Raw genomic sequence first — 18,258 nt, 5'->3', positions numbered from 1 at the left:
GACACAGATCTCATTAGCAGTGCTCCAGAGAACCGAAAACCTACCTGTTCTGTTTTATACTGAAGCTCAAGAAAGAAATACCAGAATCGGAGAAAGATACTTTCCCTCCTCTAAAGTTCCATGAGTTAATGTACATCTTCCTGTGGCCATCAAATTTTCACAATGTTGTCTCTTTTAAGATTCTTTACCAGAGTCTTTGGAATGTCTTAATAAATTAAATTCAGTATTGTTTATCTACTGTTCTGTTAACTCATTTTCAGACTGAATAATTTACTCTTATGGAAGTCATGTTGATGTGTCCCTGTCATTTTATAGGTTACAGTATGATGCTTGACTGAAGTTATACATTCATGTGTTTTAATAGATGTACATGTGTTTTCATTTTTTAAGATTAAGGCTAGTAAGAGGTAGTTGCATTCTACAGGCATGTGTTTTGACAGATGGAGAGAAGCTTTTTATGTTGATTTTTCAACAGTCTTCCTCTGCAAGACTTCAAGCTCTTCCTGGCTACTGGGAAATTAAGAGTTGGTGATTCAGCCTTTAATTTTGATCCATCTGCTCAAACTAATGAGATCTCTCATTTGTAGACTTCACTTTGAATTACCAAATGCGATTGAAGCTATAACATTTGTCTTATAGCACAATTCTCCTCTTGTTTAACTTGAGGAAAGGTGTAATGATAGATGGCTTGCCCTACTGAGTTTTCAAGGGTTTTTGTTATAGAAAGTTTTTATCGTGTCTGAAGAAGATCAGAAAATGTCCCAAAGGTTTCCAGGTGCTTTTTAAGTCAGTGTGCTCTTTTTGTAGGATTGCTAACAAAGTAGATCTTCATTAGGAGGTTTCTCTGTCAGATCCTACCTCTTAAGACTGCTTTAAGTGAGAATGTCTAGTGCTGTCAAGTCTGCTTTCCTGGGACTGTCCTTCTGTGCTTGATATTAGCTGGTGAAATATTTGTTTTCATGTTGTACTTTGAATTTACTATGTTCTTATATTATCTGAAAAGATGTTAGATCCTCGTGGACTGATTTGCACTTTTGGAGTTTTATTTCTACCTCTTAATAAACCAAAGATTCTTTAAACAAACAAAAAAAACCCCCCAAAAAAAACCCCAAAACTGAAGTTACATACTGTTCATCCATATGGATACCCAATGCACTTTGCTTGTTTGCCAATTTGGCTGTTTATTACAGTTTTCAACTTGGAGTGCCTTTGGCATTCTTCTGTCTTCTGAAACCTCTTTTCCTTTTTAAGGCAACGAATGTCTCTTGTTTTTCCACTGCTTTTGAGAGTTTTCTGTGTAACTCTGACATGACATATTGTCTGTTTTAACTTTTCTTCCACTAGCGTTGCTACTCAGTGAAACTCCTTGGAAGTTCACTTTCTCACTGAGCTTGGTATTTTCAGTTCATAGCAAAAACTGACTGTTCAGTGGAAGTTCTGACATCTTTCTGTGGTTCTCATTGCCCTTGCTGTCTGTGCAGGCGTTGAGGCTCAAGGTGTCAGTACTTGAATACTGAGGAGACATCATAAGTCCTTTACAGGAAGCAGTATCAGTATGCAAGGAAGAGCTTTTCTGGTGGCCAAAGATGCCAGGTTGTCTGTTGCAAAGAACCTGGATTTTTGCAACAGTAAATAGCTATTGAAAGCCTCACCACAACATCCAAAAGCGAATGCAGTAGTAGTATTCCTATATATTTAGCAACAACTCTGGTTAACTTGGGTGGAGCGGGCTTTAGGAACTGTAAACCAGTGGAGATATGGCAATCTTTTTAGAATTAACATGCTGGAAATCTCTCTGCTGGGACTAAAAATGTAGAGGAAAACTACTTAAAACAATGAACAGCCTTACACAAACCATCTGTTCTCAATGATGCACTATGAATGGTGATTTCAGACTGTCTATTTTGTGCTTATTTTAGTTCAGTTTTCTTAACAACCTTTTGAAGAAAAGTGCTTTTTCAAGTACCTTGTTAGTTTCTGAGCTTCTGCTCTTCTGATTTGAACTAGTTTGTTAGGTTTAGCTGGCTGCTTCTGTCTCACCATTTTGCTTTTGAAGTATTGTCTCAACTGCATCTGATATACCTATGACAAGCTTTACCTTTTATGTTTTAAAAATAAATTTGGATTTTTTTTTTTATGGGCAGAATACAGCCACGTATACTTGTTAAATTTTTAATTAGTGTATGCATTGGGTGGTTAGTATGCAGTTTTCTGAGATCAAGCTTGCTTTATTAATTAGAATTTATGTACTTAATTAAAATTTTGTTCTGTTTCTGTACCACTGTTCTGCATTTAGTTCATTAGAAGTAATATTGAGCTGCTATATTTTTTTTTTTAAATCTTGGAATAATTTCTAAGTATCACCTTGCACAGATTTTTAATACTTTACTCTTTCAAATCAGGATTTTTGATATGTCAGATCAGAAACAGATTACACTTGAATTTATAGTCAAAACTGGTTCGGTGCTATATATTGCACATAAAGCATTCACTTTGTCTGTAATTGTTCTCTATTTACAATAATTAACTTGAACTTTGCAGTACTAAGAAGTGTCATCTTGTTTATCTTACAACGCTATCTTAAACCAAAAAAGAAACACTAAGTAGTTATTTTAAATCTATTATATTAAATTGTCAGAAGTGAATTTGACAGGTATTAATTTCATCTGTAAAAATGATGGATTAAATTTCTTTATTATCAGTTTTCCAGCTGTTATATGGTTGCAGAAGCCGTGTGAAGATAAAAGTTTAATAAGCTTAGTTACTGCAACTGTTGACAATGCTTTTATAGCTATGTCATAAGATAAGATTTAATAAAGCAGTATTTTCTTCAGAGGTCTCTCTGGAATTTAGTACCTTGAGAATTAAGCTTGTCCTAGTATTTTTCCTGGGTGAAATAGTGTTTATAGCACACTTTGGACAAATAACTCTGAAAAGTTACTGGTTTTGTTAAAATGTATTCTTTATCTAGATTGGTTTTTTCCTAGACTTCCATCTTACAGCCCAGAGTTTATTTCAGTCTGAATTTTTGTAACTCGTATCTATATAAATTGTTTCTACTTCATCACCTGGTGTAGCTTATTTGCCTATATATGTGTATATATTGCTTCTATATTTATATATGCCCACATGTATGTAAGTATGTAAAAATACACAAATACAGAAGGTAAAGTGGTCCGGTGAATTATGGCTGATCATTTTAGATGTTATTTCTGTGTCAACTGATTAAGTGAAGACTTGAATACTTTAGATAGTTTTCTGTAGAATTTCTTTTGCAGTTTTTGCAAAATTAGGGCCCACTTGTATGTAAGGTTTCTTTAACAAAATCACAGACAAACGAATTCAGTGATGGTGCACTATTTTTATGTTCTGCATCTTCATCATTTATTTATGCACTTCATTTCCACAATAACTGCCTTTTGCAATTTTAAGGATATAATATTTAATATAATCTTATGCCTGAATAAATGAAACTTTGTATCTTACTTTAATTAAAAATACTATATTGATGTGCTGTGTAGAAGATACACTTCAAAAAATGTTATATACCAGATGTTTCATGTTATTGTCAAATGTCCTCTATATTTTCTGGTCAAATCTGTTTGGCTTTAAACATTTAATACCTTGTCAGCTGCCTATATAAATGACTGAAGAAATTGCTGGAAATGGATGCCATAACAAGTTATGTATATAATAATCCATTATTCTTCAATTAGGTTGCCTTCTAAATGTTTGTATTCTATATTTCTGTGCCTTATGTTAATTTTTGCATATATGTTTGTATTTACATAGTAGCTTGTCTGTATATGTGTACTCAAGTGTTCACAATTAATTTATGTAGACCAGAAGCATCAATTTAGTATCTTTCCATTAATTATGAGTTCATGAGGTGTTCAGTTTATGTCTGTAGTCTGTAGCACAGCTACACAATAATGTCGGTATTAGTAATACAACTGCTTATAGTAGCAAGTGCTACTATTTAGAATTATTATTCTTCTGATATTATGAATGTACATTGAATCATTAAAACAAAAAATCAAGTTTAATTCCAAATTAGTAACTTCTCATAGCCTAAAATTATATTTAAATGAAATAATAAATAGTTACATCTTGAGTTGGCCTTTTGTGGATGACCTAAGTGTTAAGTTACAGGTGTATGGCTTACAAGTGTGGTAAAGGCAACTTGACCAGTCTTGCAGCCTAATGCAATGAGTTTTACTAGCTTTATGTTAAAAGATGTTTTTCAGACATGGGACTGCAGACCGTTAGTGGTCTAGAAGATTGTGGGAAGTTAAGTCTGTGGATCCCTGTCAGCTTCATATTGTTCTTCAGTAAGAATTTAATGGCAAGGAAAAATAATACTTCAGAAGACATGTTGAGGATTGTCAGTGGTCCAAAGCTTTTGAAAATTCTTGCTTTGTAGCCCTGAAAGAAATGGATCTCTGTGCTTATTTTAACATAATAGATAGTATCAACTAATAAACTTCCTGAATATTGGTGAACTTCTGTAAGTTATTCGAAACATAACAAGATAACTACTGTCCACCAAGACCTTATGCCTATCACAGACTTTTTAACAGATGTTACCAGAGAATCCAGTAGTAATGTCATTAGTGGGTTTTAATTTGAAATATACAGTAATATAGGATGTTATAGAAAATAAGTTATTTTAGGAATCCATGAGGATGGGAAATATATATTCTTTATTAAAACACTAAGATGCATGAGGAAATTCCTTTTGACTTTATACCTCTATTCACTTTCCAGAGTATGAGATTTCTCACACATGTAGTGCTGCGGTGTTGATAGTTTTCTTTGTGGTTACTGAAGAGAAGACTCCAGAATATGTTACATTTACATACTCTCATGTATTTGTATTTATAATATACTTATTTAGGAGAGGATACTTTGAGAAGGGCTAGTTATATAAGGTATGGGTTTACGAGGGACATTCTAATTGTTCTAGCACAGTTTACTCTTGTTTGCAAATTGTTGCATCATTTACATTCTTCATAACTGTATTAAGTTTCATATTAAAAACATTGCTTATACTTGAAGGCAGTTCTTCACTTTTCTCATGATATAGCAAATGTTGATTAGGAGCAAAAAAAGCTTCTGGATAAAGGTCTGTGTTTTTAAATCAGTACTGGTAAGAAATAAACTAGAAAACCTGACTGTTCTGTTCTTTAATTGTTTAGTAGGTTTATTTATGTTACCGGATCTTGCAAAACCAGAAGATATAGAGGTTGACATGGCAATTTTCTTAATCTTTTTACTTAAGTAGAAGGAATGGGAATAGATATGAAGATTTCTCCAGTATCCTCCATGTTCCTTTCCTTCAGTAAAGCTGAATAGAATCTGCTTATCACTACTGGCTCCTGGGTTATTTTTTTATATTGTGGATGGTATACATATAAGTATAAATAGTTTTGGAAACACAAGAAGAGATACGGTAGACATGACGACTCTTATTCTGGAGTTATATTTGTCAAAAATATAATTTATGATAATGTAGAAACACATTTTATTGTACAAAGTCAAAATAGTTACTGTCAGAACAGGACAAAGGGAAATGCTTGAAACAAATTATTGCATGATTTTGTTTTTCTAAAAAAAAGCAGTGAAAAGCTGCTTATAATTTTGAGTAATAATTGTTGTTCAAGTCCATTGGCATCTGCAAAAATGTAATTATTAACTGCCTAATGACATATATTTGCATAGTAATAGACTAGCTATTCTTGCTTAATTTTCTATACAAGAATAGATATTACTATTTCTATTTCTGTCCTGTCAGTTAAAATTCAGAATAATTTCTACTACCTGTATGAGTCAGTAAAGTATTGTTTGTTGGTCTTATTGAATAATTTGTCCTGTACTTTAATTTTCACTCTATTCATTTTTCCTCTGCATTTTGTTGTATTTGGCTAATGCTACAAACTAAAGATAGCATGAATCCCATTATACTGTTCTGAAATAGGTTTCCTTTAGTGTCCAGAATCCATATTTAAACATTGATTTCCATAACTGAGCATTTATTTTATAGACCATCTAATATAACTCAAAATATAATGAAACAAGATTGTAAACACAAGTGCTTGCAATTTTTGAAGTAATTAATAATTTAGAACTTCCTAATGTAAATTAAATCAGACAAACCAATCAGCGTACATTAGTGGAAAATGTGTATAACTGTTGTATAGGTATAAAGGAAGAGTCATGAAGTTTCATATGGGCAAGTACTTTTTACTCAGAAGCATCTTCTCAATAGTGCTGCTTGCATACACACTGACTGTTCTTCAGTGTAGAGGATTGATATCATCAGAGTCTTGTATTTTAATGCTAGAGGCTTAATGTCAAACTTATGGGTCCAGAACTGTTTTATCCATAGCTTTGAATGGAAATTACACCGAACCCCGATATCTTTCATTTTTGCATAGTGGCAGAAGACACAATGTTATGTTTCACATGCGCATAACTGAGCGCCTCTCTGAAATGCCTGTGCACTGCTGCATACAGCATATGGAACAAAAAGGAGAAATTAGGGATCTGCGTCCAGTTGCTGAGTTAAGATCATATTGAGATCAGAGATGTGATGCAATAGCTTACGTGACTGAGTGCTGCAATGGGTGGAAACAGGCTCTTGAGCAAGATCCAGCCAGGACAGCAAGAAACTTGCTTGTATGTGAGAGCACAGCAGGGATACCTGGAGCTCTGCATAGGGATGGATGATGAGCCTGCTGAGAGCTTAGGAGGAGGATTAGCCAGCAGACAGACATGAGCAACATTGTTGTGAGAGTTTGCGACGGACCCACTGATCAGGAATAAAGTAGATGAGGCCTTCTTCAGACAACTAGAAGAAGCCTCATGTTCACTGTCCATGCTCTTCCTGGGGGACTTTACCACCCCAATATCTGCTGGAGGGACAATACAGCAGGGCAAAAGCAATCCAAGGAGTTTCTGGGTGCATTGATGACAACTTTCTAGCACAGATGATTGAGGAGCTGATGAGGGTTGATGCTGTGCTGGACCTTGAACTTACAAAAAAGGAAGGAGAGGTTGGGGATGTGAATGCTGAGAGAAGCCTTGGCTGCAGTGACCATGAGATGGTGGAGTTCAGGATTCTGATGGAAGGAACAGGGCAAAAAGCTAGACCACAGCCCTGGGTGTGAGGAGAGCACTTTGGCCTTTTCAGGGATCTGCTTGGAAGAATCCTATGGCAGGTGGTCCAGGAGAGCCGGTTGATTTTCAGGGATCACATCTGCCAAGCTCACGAATGGTCCATCCTGATGTGCAGGAATCAAGCAAAGGTGGCCTAAGGCCAGCGTGGATGAGAAAGGAACTCCTGACAAAACTCAGACATGAAAAGGAAGCATACAGGAGGGTAAAGCAGGGACAGGAGAAAGGGCACGGTCCAAGCATGCAGAAGTAGGATTAGAAAAGCCAAAGCCCATCTGGAGGTGAATCTGCAAGGGGTGTAAAGGGCAACAAGAAGGGCCTCCATAAGTACAGCAGCAGCAAGAAGATGACTAGGGAAAATGATGGCCCTTTGCTGAATGGGGCAGGAAACGTGGTGACACAGGACATATAGAAGATCGAGCTACTCAATGTTCTCTTCACCTTGGTCTTTGCTGGTAAGATTTGCCTACAGGAATCTCAAGGTCCCTGAGACAAATGGGAAAGATTGGAGCAAAGACTTATCCTTACGCTTACCCTTACATAAATCTATGCAACCTGATTGGAGACACCCATACATGTTGAAGGAGCTGGCCAATGTCACTGCAGAGACACTTATGATAATTCTTGAAAGACCACGGTGATCAAGGGAGGTTCCTGAGAACTGAAAGACAGCACATATTATCCCTATCTTCAGAAAGGACGAGAAAATCATGTCTGTAACCTGACTAGCAAGAGGTCAGTTGAGGTTATAATGTTAAAATGAAGGGAAAAAAAGTCAGAAGATGAGGAAGAAAATTCATCAACTTCTAGTTAAAGAAAAATTCCTTGGTCACCTCAGGCTAAAATGTCTTGTTAGATATAATCCTAAAAAGTCAATTTAATAACTAACAGTAGTAAGGCCATTTTTTATGGTGGAACCTACCTTTCATGGGGGATTCTGCACACCTTTTAAATCATCTCCTGCCACTTGGAAATCAGTGAGACAGTAAGTTTTCAGAATGCCTATAAATTATATAGAAACAAGAAAAAGATATGTTAAAATATATATATGTATTGTTGAAACTGTTTGGGACTATTCCAATATTTTGTTGGAATGTATTTCTTCTGCATCAAAGACAAAGATGTTACATACTTATGACACCTACAAAAATTTTTTTAAATGGTAATAGTTCCACAAGTTCTGTGTTTATAAGTCTGTGGTTAAGTGGGAAGATGTTTTTGCTAGAGGTGATACAACAAAGATAGAGGAAAGACAAGGAAAATGGAAGAAAATAAAACCAAGAGTAACTAGTTTTATACTGAGAATTAGAATAGTTATCACAATAAAGATTGTAACAAGTCAGAGAAGACAGAGCAGGTGGTGCATCAAGAAGGAAACTGTAAGAGAAGTGAAAATGAAGAATAAGAAAGATGGTAGTATTTCAGAATGTGTATGATAGTAGAGCCTTTTTTATGGATGGATTTAGAATACAAAAGGCTACATAAAGGAAAGGCAGTTAAGAAGAAAATTAAGAAAGTATGCCCTTAACATAGCTTTTTACATAGAATTTCATGAACAATAATAAAATGAGATGGGACTGTACGATATAATATTCGTTAGGGTGGCCACATCTTAAGTAAAAAATACATTTCCACATTAAAAGAAATACAAAAATTGAAATTATAGGACAGATGTCTTTAAAAAGTAATATTATTACAAATCGATAAATAAGTAAGTGCACATTCTGATAGTAAAAATATCTGTAAACTAAATAGGAGTTCTTATCCTTAAAAGCTGGTGTATCTAAATAGAAATATAATTAGATAAATAGCCATATTAAATAGATTTTTTTAAAATTACATTCTGTAGAGGTTTTTTTTCAGAAATCCTAATTTTTGTTTAAACAGGGATGATCAGAAGCAATTTATTTGAGTGAATAATTAAATCAAAACTTAGCAGAGACAGCAATTAATGGTAAACTATCGAGAGTACATTACAGTACTGATTAGCAGATGCAGCGTTATCGATTTCTTTGTTGTTACTAGTTAATATTTTCTATTAAAGTATTGTATGGTATTGTATTCAGCAGAGTTTTCTGAATGTTTCTCTTGAATGTTGAATGTACAGATGTTTTAAAGGTGACTCTTGCTGAATTTTTTGGGCATTTTTGACCCCTCAAGCTTGAATGAAAATTTCTGTATTCTAATGCACATTATTTAATTTTATATGAGGAGTAAATGCAGTCTGCTTTTAACGTGTGAAGAATTTTCTGTACGAAAGGAAGGATATATAAAGTGTCTCATTAGAACTGGTTTGTAGGCAGCTTAGTAATCCTTCAATTTTCTGTAGTGTAAAAGAAGATCTTAATACACATGCAGATTATATCAATATTTCTTTTAAATACAAGATGTACTAAAATGAATTAAAATAACTAGAAAATAAGTTCAAATTTTCTTGTTGCCTTGGTAAGTGACACAGCCTGTTCAGCTTTTTCCGTTCCCATGGTGGTGTTTAATATGTGAAAAGACTTTAATATACAAAATACAAAAATGTGCTAAACTAAAAGGAAGATTCCTACATTAAACTTTTTAAGCTTTAGTATAGGTCACCTTATAAAAATTCTTAGTTCATATACTTTATTGCTGTTCTTTTAGTTACTAGTTACTAGTTTTGGATAGTGATCTTCATAGGTTATTATGATATTAGTGAGAGGAAGGAGAAATCACATTTATACACTGTCATGCTATCATTTAGATCTGGTAATCAAGACATTCTGATTTTGCAGTGAGTATTTTTGATCAAGACCTATTAGTGACCCAAATGTGTTGTTTTCATTTATATTTTGCATGGAATATACTTTTCATTTGGTAAATGTTAGGCGCTGGAATTTTGAACTGTATCTTGGCAGTTGGGGAGTAATCACAACACAAGAGAGAAACAATTTTATTATTCCTTAGAATGAGGCTAGACAAGTGAGTTGTACTTAATTTAGGAGACAGTTCTGTTTAATGAGGTGCAAAGAATGATGTTTTTAACATAAACAGGTGCAGTCAGCGCTTCCTGGGGAGAAGTGTTGAAACTTCATTAGGAATTGAGTTTTGTAAAATACTTGGAGCAGGTTTCATGCTGACCGTAAGGGAGAAAATGATTGGATAGATTGATCTGTTGATCCATATCCCTAAGTGTTCATTTTCAGTAGAAGTAATACCCAGGTCAAGAACTGGATACCACATAAAAGAACATGTTCTAAGGATTTAGCTGGGTGAAGCCAAACAATGTCTTGAAGCTAAAATAAAGTATATATACTTGTCTCTAAACTACATAATTAATATCGACATTGCATTAAATAAATTCATTCTTTCATCTTAATTTCTTTGAAAGATGTGATGCAAAGTGGGTGGCCTTCTGTCCTTGAGAAGAAGTGTTAAGTAAAACAGAGATGCTGAACTCAAGCATTTGAGTGACCAGCACTCTAATTACAAGATGGAAAGATACCTGAAAGAGTCAATGTACTTCCCAAAAAAGATGAATGCGCCATTTTGGAGTTACCATAGAGAATGTTAGTTTGAAAGACATTTTCCAGTAGCAAAAGTTAGCGCAAGCATTGTTACTGTCCAAGGCAGAAGAAAGGTGTTTCAAGGGGTTTCAAGTACCTGATTATAAATTTTCATGAATTATTTTAGACACTTTTGTTACATGTATATGTGGTCTGTTTTTTCTTTCTCCTCTAAGTGAAAATATAAGTCCTACTAGCGTCTAGTTACGTGTCCCTGATAATGGAAAAGTACTAGTTCTCATAGTTATTTTGAATAATAGCACGCTTTTCAGTGCTTTGGTGATGCACTGTGATCAGAAAGATTACAACCTGGAATATGCAACACTTGGGGAATGCAAGCACTTCCTGTTACGATTTTTAAACAAAGTCTTTGGTGAAAACATTTCATTTGTTTCATATTTTAAGAAAATTCTGGGGAGGTAACCTAGCTAGAGACGTTTACTTTCTCCTTGTATATTTTTCATCATTTAGAAGCTTTGGTTTCGGGAGAGCAGCAGCAGATGCTTTCAGCACTAGGGCTATATAGACCAGAGCTAGCTTTGAACTGCAGAATACAGATCTAATTACACAGCTTGTAGCTGTGGAACCACTTCTCTCTATTCTAAATTACTTTTCCTAACTTATTTGCATAATTTAATGTGCAAAGATTTTGCTACTGAAATACAATATTCTCTGACACGGTTAGGACAGGCTAAATTAACTCTCTTAGGGCTATATTGCTGCCTCACAACATATTTGGTAAATGTTTACCAACTTCATTGGAGGAAAACCATTCAACAAGGTGTTATATGTCAGTTTTTATTTTATTGTCAGCAATTTGTGCAATCATTTTAAATTTAAAAATTTGGTCAGATGTTGATATATGATCATGAAATACATAAATGTCAATGAATTCAAGTGTGCTTTATTAGTTTAAAAACAGTGGGAGGTAAATTTCATAAAGAAAATGTGCTACACATCTGAAAATCAGGTATCTTTCTATAAGAAGTGTAGAAAGGCTTCTGGGTAGAGGACAGTTATACAATGCTTGTTTCTTAGTTATTGTTTGCACAATAAGGACTTACGTCTTTCTGATTGCTATGATGTCAGACATTGTCATACAATGATTCTGCAAGAAGAAGAAGAAGCCATATCAAAGGTGTTAAGAGAGTATCAAATGTGTTCTTTGACCAGTGAATATTCTGAGGGTTTTTATGCATTAGACCTTTATTTCTTTTAGCTCATTTAGTGCAAGAATTTAATATGTTAAAGAAGTAGTTCTGTGTCCGGACACATCTTCATTCCAGAAGATAAAAATTGTGTGATGGGTACAATAGAGAATAATAGAAAAAGAAGAGATGGTCTGTTATGTAGGACAAAGAAGCACTTCACTGAAAATTTAGATTTTGTCCCTACCTCTGACAGTTTATGTCTGATGTTACGGAAGCTGAAGCTGCTGAAATAAAAATCTTTAGAAGTATGTACTAATCAGGAGTTCTAAATTTTGAGAATTATGACATAGGAAGCATTGATCTGATGATTAAGAATATTGGGTGCTCATGGCTTCAATGGAGTTAATAGGACCTCTGCTTTGAGTTTATCAAGTCATATATAGAAGCCGTATGATCTCACATATTAAGTTTCACACTCAGATAGTGACTACACTTAATCTTAGTTTTGCTTGCAAAATGGGAATATGAAGAAACAATGTTGTATACATTTTTTCTTTATGTTAGGTAATCCTGACTTCTTGTAATGATTAACCTCACAGCAAATCCTGTTATGGAATTGTTAATTCTTGAGAGCAGGGTTTGATCAGAGCATGCTAGATAAAACGAATTAAAAACTAGATCTTGATTCATTAACTGAATGTTGTCTGTTTCACATAAAAAATGCAGCAGGTAATGTTTTGATGTAAGAAGGAAGATTAAATACAGGCTGTGTTTGTTAAAGACGGGCTTCCCAGTTTAACACCGTCCTATTTTCTGTGTATTTTATATGGTAGCCCAGCCAGCTCCTTCAGGTCAGGGTTGGCAATTCCATTGTTTTTTTCTGGATTTCCCCTGCCTAGCTACTATTCCTAATGATGCACTTGAAATATCTTCCAGTCCTCTGACAGAGAAATAGGCTGTTTGTTTTTCAATTCTTGTGGAAAATCCAGCATGGAATTGTACTTGTCCTGTTTAGTTTCAGCTGCATGTAGGCAGAAGCTTTAGAAATCATAACTGAAGTTTTATCAAGTCTGTACCAAGCCTCTGCTAACTAAAAGCAAAACCATACGCTTTTTAAATATTAACCTCTCAGTTCACTAGGTAAATGGAGTAAAAAAAAAAGTTGATGCTCTTTATGGCTAGTTTATTTTTATATATAGTATTGGATATCAGAAAGAAGTTTTCAATATTATTAATTTATTGAAATTTATTAAGTATAATGGTTAAAATAAAAGATAAAGGAACCTTGGAGCATAAAGTGCAATGTGATCCCAATCCATCTGTCTTCCAGTTCTTGAAGCACCTAAACTGAGTGCCTCCTAGTATCAAAGTTCCTAAAGCTCCCAGGATTGTTTCTGAACATGTATTGTGGTAGGCAGTGATGAGAAAGGAACATTTTAGTTATTTTTAGGTAAAAGGCTCCAACTCTTTTTCCAGCATTGTTGACATTCTCAGCAGCATGAAAAAAATGTGAAAGTGTTTCTCATAAACATTTTGATTAGTGTTTTCATGGCTTTTGAATATTATATCAGCGATCCTGCTGTTACAGTGGTAATATTCTTGTGGGGTTTTAACTGTGAGCATTGCAGAGTAGTTCTCTTTTTTCTTTTTTTCTTTTTTTTTATTCTCTTCTTCAATTTCCTGCCCAGTACCCTGGCCTGTATAATTTTATTTCTGCCAAGAATTCAATTTTTCTAGGAAATTTCAATTTAATTTGTTTTATGGTCTTATTTTTTAAGGCATTTTGGTCTTTTCTAGTACCCCTCATAACTATGCTTTTAATATCTGCATTTCTTGAGCTCATATGTATCTTATCTAGCATCTCAAGTAGATGTCTGCAGGTGTGCCCAATTCTGTACAACTATTACATTGGTAAATCTTCCATAGTGCTACATAATATTTTTTTGTCATTTTTTAGATTAATCCTCAAGTCTGTCACCATTTCAAATAAAATCAAGGTGACAGACTTTGAAAAAGGATTCAGATTCTTTTCTACTGAGACAAACTGATTATTGAGTGATGTGTTTTAAAGTATGTTAATTGAAAGGAAAGTATTGCAAAAGTAATGCTTTGTAGTCATTTTAGAAATGTTAGGTGGCCAAGATTCAGTTATACAATATACTTACATTTATATGTTTGTATAATATTCTATAGGAAAGTGTCAGCTATTAGATTTTATTTTCCTACAGAGGTTCATATTAAGTTGAGTTTCCAGTATTTCTGTATGACTAGTAAAAATTAGATATGAATGTTACAGCTTCATCCCCCAGTGCACTACTTTTAGCACAATTTCAAGGTGAAGTAGAACTAAGGACAGGGAAGAAACCTGAAAAATAACAACAAATTTTCTTCTAAGTATTCAAAATAATATTTCCTTATCTTTCTGGCGTTGCTTATCATTATCTTAGCAGGACCAGGACATCATACTGACAGTTGACTTCAGAGTATGAGTTCCTGAAGGCTCTGCCTGATTATGACTGGAACTAAGAGGAATTTTCCTAATACTTACAGTTTCAGGAATGAGCTGTATACAAGCATTGCAGTTGCTGTTCATTTATATAATTGAAAGGAAGATTCTTCAGTTAAGGGGCTATTTTCTATTATCATCTTTTCTGTGACTAGTAGTCTGTGCTTTACTTTGTGTAATTGTAATGACTTAGGGTTTTACCTGTTCTCATTTCCCAGTATAGCTTTTTTATCCCCCCTTTTTTTTTAAATAGGTGTAGGCCACCAAAGTGTTACACCTAGTTATTTTTTTTTTTACTGTAGCTTGTTTAGTTTGAAGTTACCTCCTAATATGACTCTTCCTCTGTATCTTGTTTAAACAAGCCATAAAGAATTATACCCTGGTTAATTAAGAGGTTTAGTGGATATAGATATACACTTGTGTGCAGATTTGCTTGCTGTTTTGTTTGACTGTTCTTGTTAGTTCCTTTCAAACCTTAAAAGCATTCCTGCTTCCAGCTGATCTTTTAGATTTGTCCTTCTAGCCATGTAACTCCCATCCAGTCCAAAAAATTCAGTCAGACCACACTTCATTTGGTCTTTGATTAGGAATTTTTAAAAGGTCAGGAGAACTGGTAAGATATTTATCGGTATTATGTCAAAGCATGCAAAAATATATTAGTCTAATATGTTTGAACTTGATTAATATTAATGCTGTATAAAAACCATTCTCAAAGTTGCCATTTTAGATTTAAGATATAGGTGGTGATTTCAAAATTAATACAAGACTAAAATCAAATAGGATCTAAAAGATTAAAATACAGTATAAAACCAATCAACAAACCTATTTTGTGGTTAAATCATAAAACCCCTTAGTGCATATGTGACTCTTTTTTTTTTCTTTTTTTCTTTTTTTTTTGTTAAGGAATCAACACGTCAAATGTTTTTACACTTCCTAATTCAGGAGTTTCAAAATTACCTGGATTAAAAAAACCATTCCTATTTCACCTTAATGCCCAATACTGTATTTCCTCAGTTTCTCAACTTTCAGAATTTAGCTATTTTCACAAGATTAATTTTTAATCTTTTCAGCAAAGAATCAGATTTTAATATACTCCATTTAAAAAGGAAACAAACTAGTAAACTGTAAAATCAAGTTGATTTTAAAAGTGAAGATTTTTTTCAGTCAAACCTGTTGACAGAGTTCGTAAGTGAGAATTCACTGAAGAAGACATAGTGTATCTGTTAAAAGGAAACTGCTGTTTTGAGTGGTTATGTATTTTTATTCAGGCTTTCTATAGAAAAAGATTACAAAAAGGTAAATAGACAAGTAATCCTTAAGCAAGGAAATAGACAAGGAAATAGACAAGTAATCCTTAAGCAATTAATGAAGACAGAAGAGACATACACTGTACTTTGTTATGCTGTGGTATTCTCACTTTTTAAAGAAATTTAAAAAAGATTTTGCCAACATGTTTTTAAGTTAGAGAAAATTGGTATGTTGCTGTGACATGTATCTGAGAATATTTCTACTCAGATGAAAGCTAATAATTGTAGGAGTCACAGCATTACTCAATTGATGATGGAAAGATATATAAGCTAAATAATAAGCTAAACCAGGTAATGAGTAATTGCTCCCAGTAAGCAAATAGTTACGCACACATTGTTTCTCTTTTTATCTCTTCTCTGTATTTTCACCTGAATTAATTTGCTTGTTTTTATATAAATTCACGACTAATATGTCTAATTGGGCCCAGGCCAATTGTATGAGTCCTGCACTTCGGCCACAACAACCCCATGCAACACTACAGACTTGAGGAAGAGTGGCTGGAAAGCTGCCTGTCAGAAAAGGACCTGGGGGTGCTGGTTGACAGCCGGCTGAACATGAGCCGGCAGTGGGCCAATGGCATCCCGGCCTGTATCAGAAATAGTGTGGCCAGCAGGAGTAGGGAGGTGATCGTGCCCCTGTAGTCAGGACTGGTGAGGCCGCACCTCGAATACTGTGTTCAGTTTTGGGCCCCTCACTACAAGAAGGACATTGAGGTGCTGGAGCGTGTCCAGAGGAGGGCAACGAAGCTGGTGAAGGGTCTGGAGAACAAGTCTTATGAGGAGCAGCTGAAGGAACTGGGACTGTTTAGCCTGGAGAAGAGGAGCCTCGGGGGAGACCTCATTGCGCTCTACAACTACTTGAAAGGAGGTTGTAGTGAGACTGGTTGGTCTCTTCTCCCACGTAACTAGCGATAGGACGAGAGGAAATGGCCTCAAGTTGCACCAAGGGAGGTTTAGACTGGACATTAGGAAAAATTTCTTTACTGAAAGAGTGGTCAGGCCTTGGAACAGGCTGCCCAGGGAAGTGGTGGAGTCACCATCCCTGGAAGTATTTAATAGATGTGTAAATGAGGCGCTTAGGGACATGGTGTAGTGGGTATGGTGGTGTTAGGTTGATGGTTGGACTCGATGATCTTAGAGGTCTTTTCCAAGCTTAATGATTCTATGATTCTACTTTTATATAAAATTATATGTGCATTATACATTTACAATTAAATTATGAATTTCCAAATTAAGAACAGAGGCAATAACTTGTTTAATTGTACTCTAAATACTGCTACTTTGTTAATAGTATTTCATTTAAAGTAATTCAATTATACACTCCAAGTTGATACAAGGATGATGCTGCCAAAAGGCCAAAATTAAACCTGCAATTCTCTGGAATTTGACATACCAGTCTTAAAATTGAACTGAAACTACCTTAAAACAGAACTATAACTCCATGGTTACATTTTTAATTAAGATTAGATGAACTTGCAAAACAGTTTTTGCCATTTACTCAAGAGCCAGGCACTCAAACTTTTTCATTTGTGAGTTTTAAGAACACAGAAATTGTCATACTTGATCAAAATGAAGAGTTTTCTGACCAAGTACATGGGGTCAATTTAAGCAAATCCTGGACAATACAAAGTTCTTCGGGTGACAATGTAGAGTGTTTTCTGTAGTGTACCTTTTCCAGCAGTATGTGGTTAACAGATATTCAGAACTGTTACTACACTGGAATTAAGTGTTATTTAATCGCCTTTCCCTTTCTACACCAATGGGGGTCTCACTGTCGTGATTCATCTTAAATGTGCCTTTCAGTGAATCTTAATTTAATATCAGTTTAAATTACTTCATATACATATCTAAAGGGATAAGTATTAACATCTCATTACTGTCTCTTGGTTCGGATACCATATGTGATGGTAATAAGCATAATCAAGTGACAGTGGGGTTGGGTGGATGATACCCAACTGTATATCCAAAGCCTACTACAGACATGGATACAAATAATTTTTGATTATCACTCAACTCTTAGTTGATATTTTCAGGGAAATGTCCACAGCGTTTCTAAGGTATCTTACTGAGTGATAGTATGTAGTTTAAAATCCGTAATCATATCTGTTAGTTTAAAATTCATATCCCCATATGTGTTTTGCATTTGTTGGTGCTTAATTTCATTCTTCTCTTTCATTGTCCAGTGGTTTGGGACTACAGTATCCTCCTGAGGTTCTTTATAGTCAGTTTTTGTTTCAGCTGTCTCACATAGTCAAGTCATACCATCAAGAAACTTATCACCTCACTATTTGCTTTCCAGATAATTTAGGATGTGTCAGATAACACAAATCTTTACATCAATGGTAATCTCCCTACTTTGTGAAAATGAACTATTTATTGCCAACAATTGTTCCCTATCTTTTAGAGGCTAAAGAATTAAAAAACAGAACGTTCTCAAAAGGTCTTTGAAAATATTAAATACAATATAGGCAGGATCACCCTTTAATTTCCCTAAAGCAACATTAGTTTTCATCAGTATGTCATATATTACCTATTTTTTTTTCATTCCTATAGGGGATGTTTTGTAATTAAAGTGTTTTCAT

General features: G+C 34.5%; 1 protein-coding gene across 10 annotated transcripts in view; it reads left to right on the top strand.

The window, feature by feature from the left end:
* The window catches only part of ASCC3 (activating signal cointegrator 1 complex subunit 3), a 285,630-nt gene that overhangs the window by 130,904 nt on the left and 136,468 nt on the right, over nt 1–18,258 (top strand). The window contains exon 14 of one of the 10 annotated variants that reach the window (XM_075145570.1): nt 5,282–5,405. The exons of 8 other annotated variants lie outside the window; for them this stretch is intronic. In XM_075145570.1, the coding sequence (XP_075001671.1) occupies nt 5,282–5,284 (3 nt within the window). In that variant the 3' untranslated portion in view covers nt 5,285–5,405. Of the gene's footprint in view, nt 1–4,236; nt 4,496–5,281; nt 5,406–18,258 lie in introns of those variants that run through there. One more of the 10 variants, XM_075145569.1, reaches the window with a different exon arrangement.

The sequence above is a fragment of the Calonectris borealis genome, chromosome 3 (assembly GCF_964195595.1).
Source record: "Calonectris borealis chromosome 3, bCalBor7.hap1.2, whole genome shotgun sequence".
Lineage (NCBI taxonomy): Eukaryota > Metazoa > Chordata > Aves > Procellariiformes > Procellariidae > Calonectris > Calonectris borealis.
Note: the sequence above shows the minus strand (reverse complement) of the source record. Positions and strands in the feature narration are given on the sequence as shown.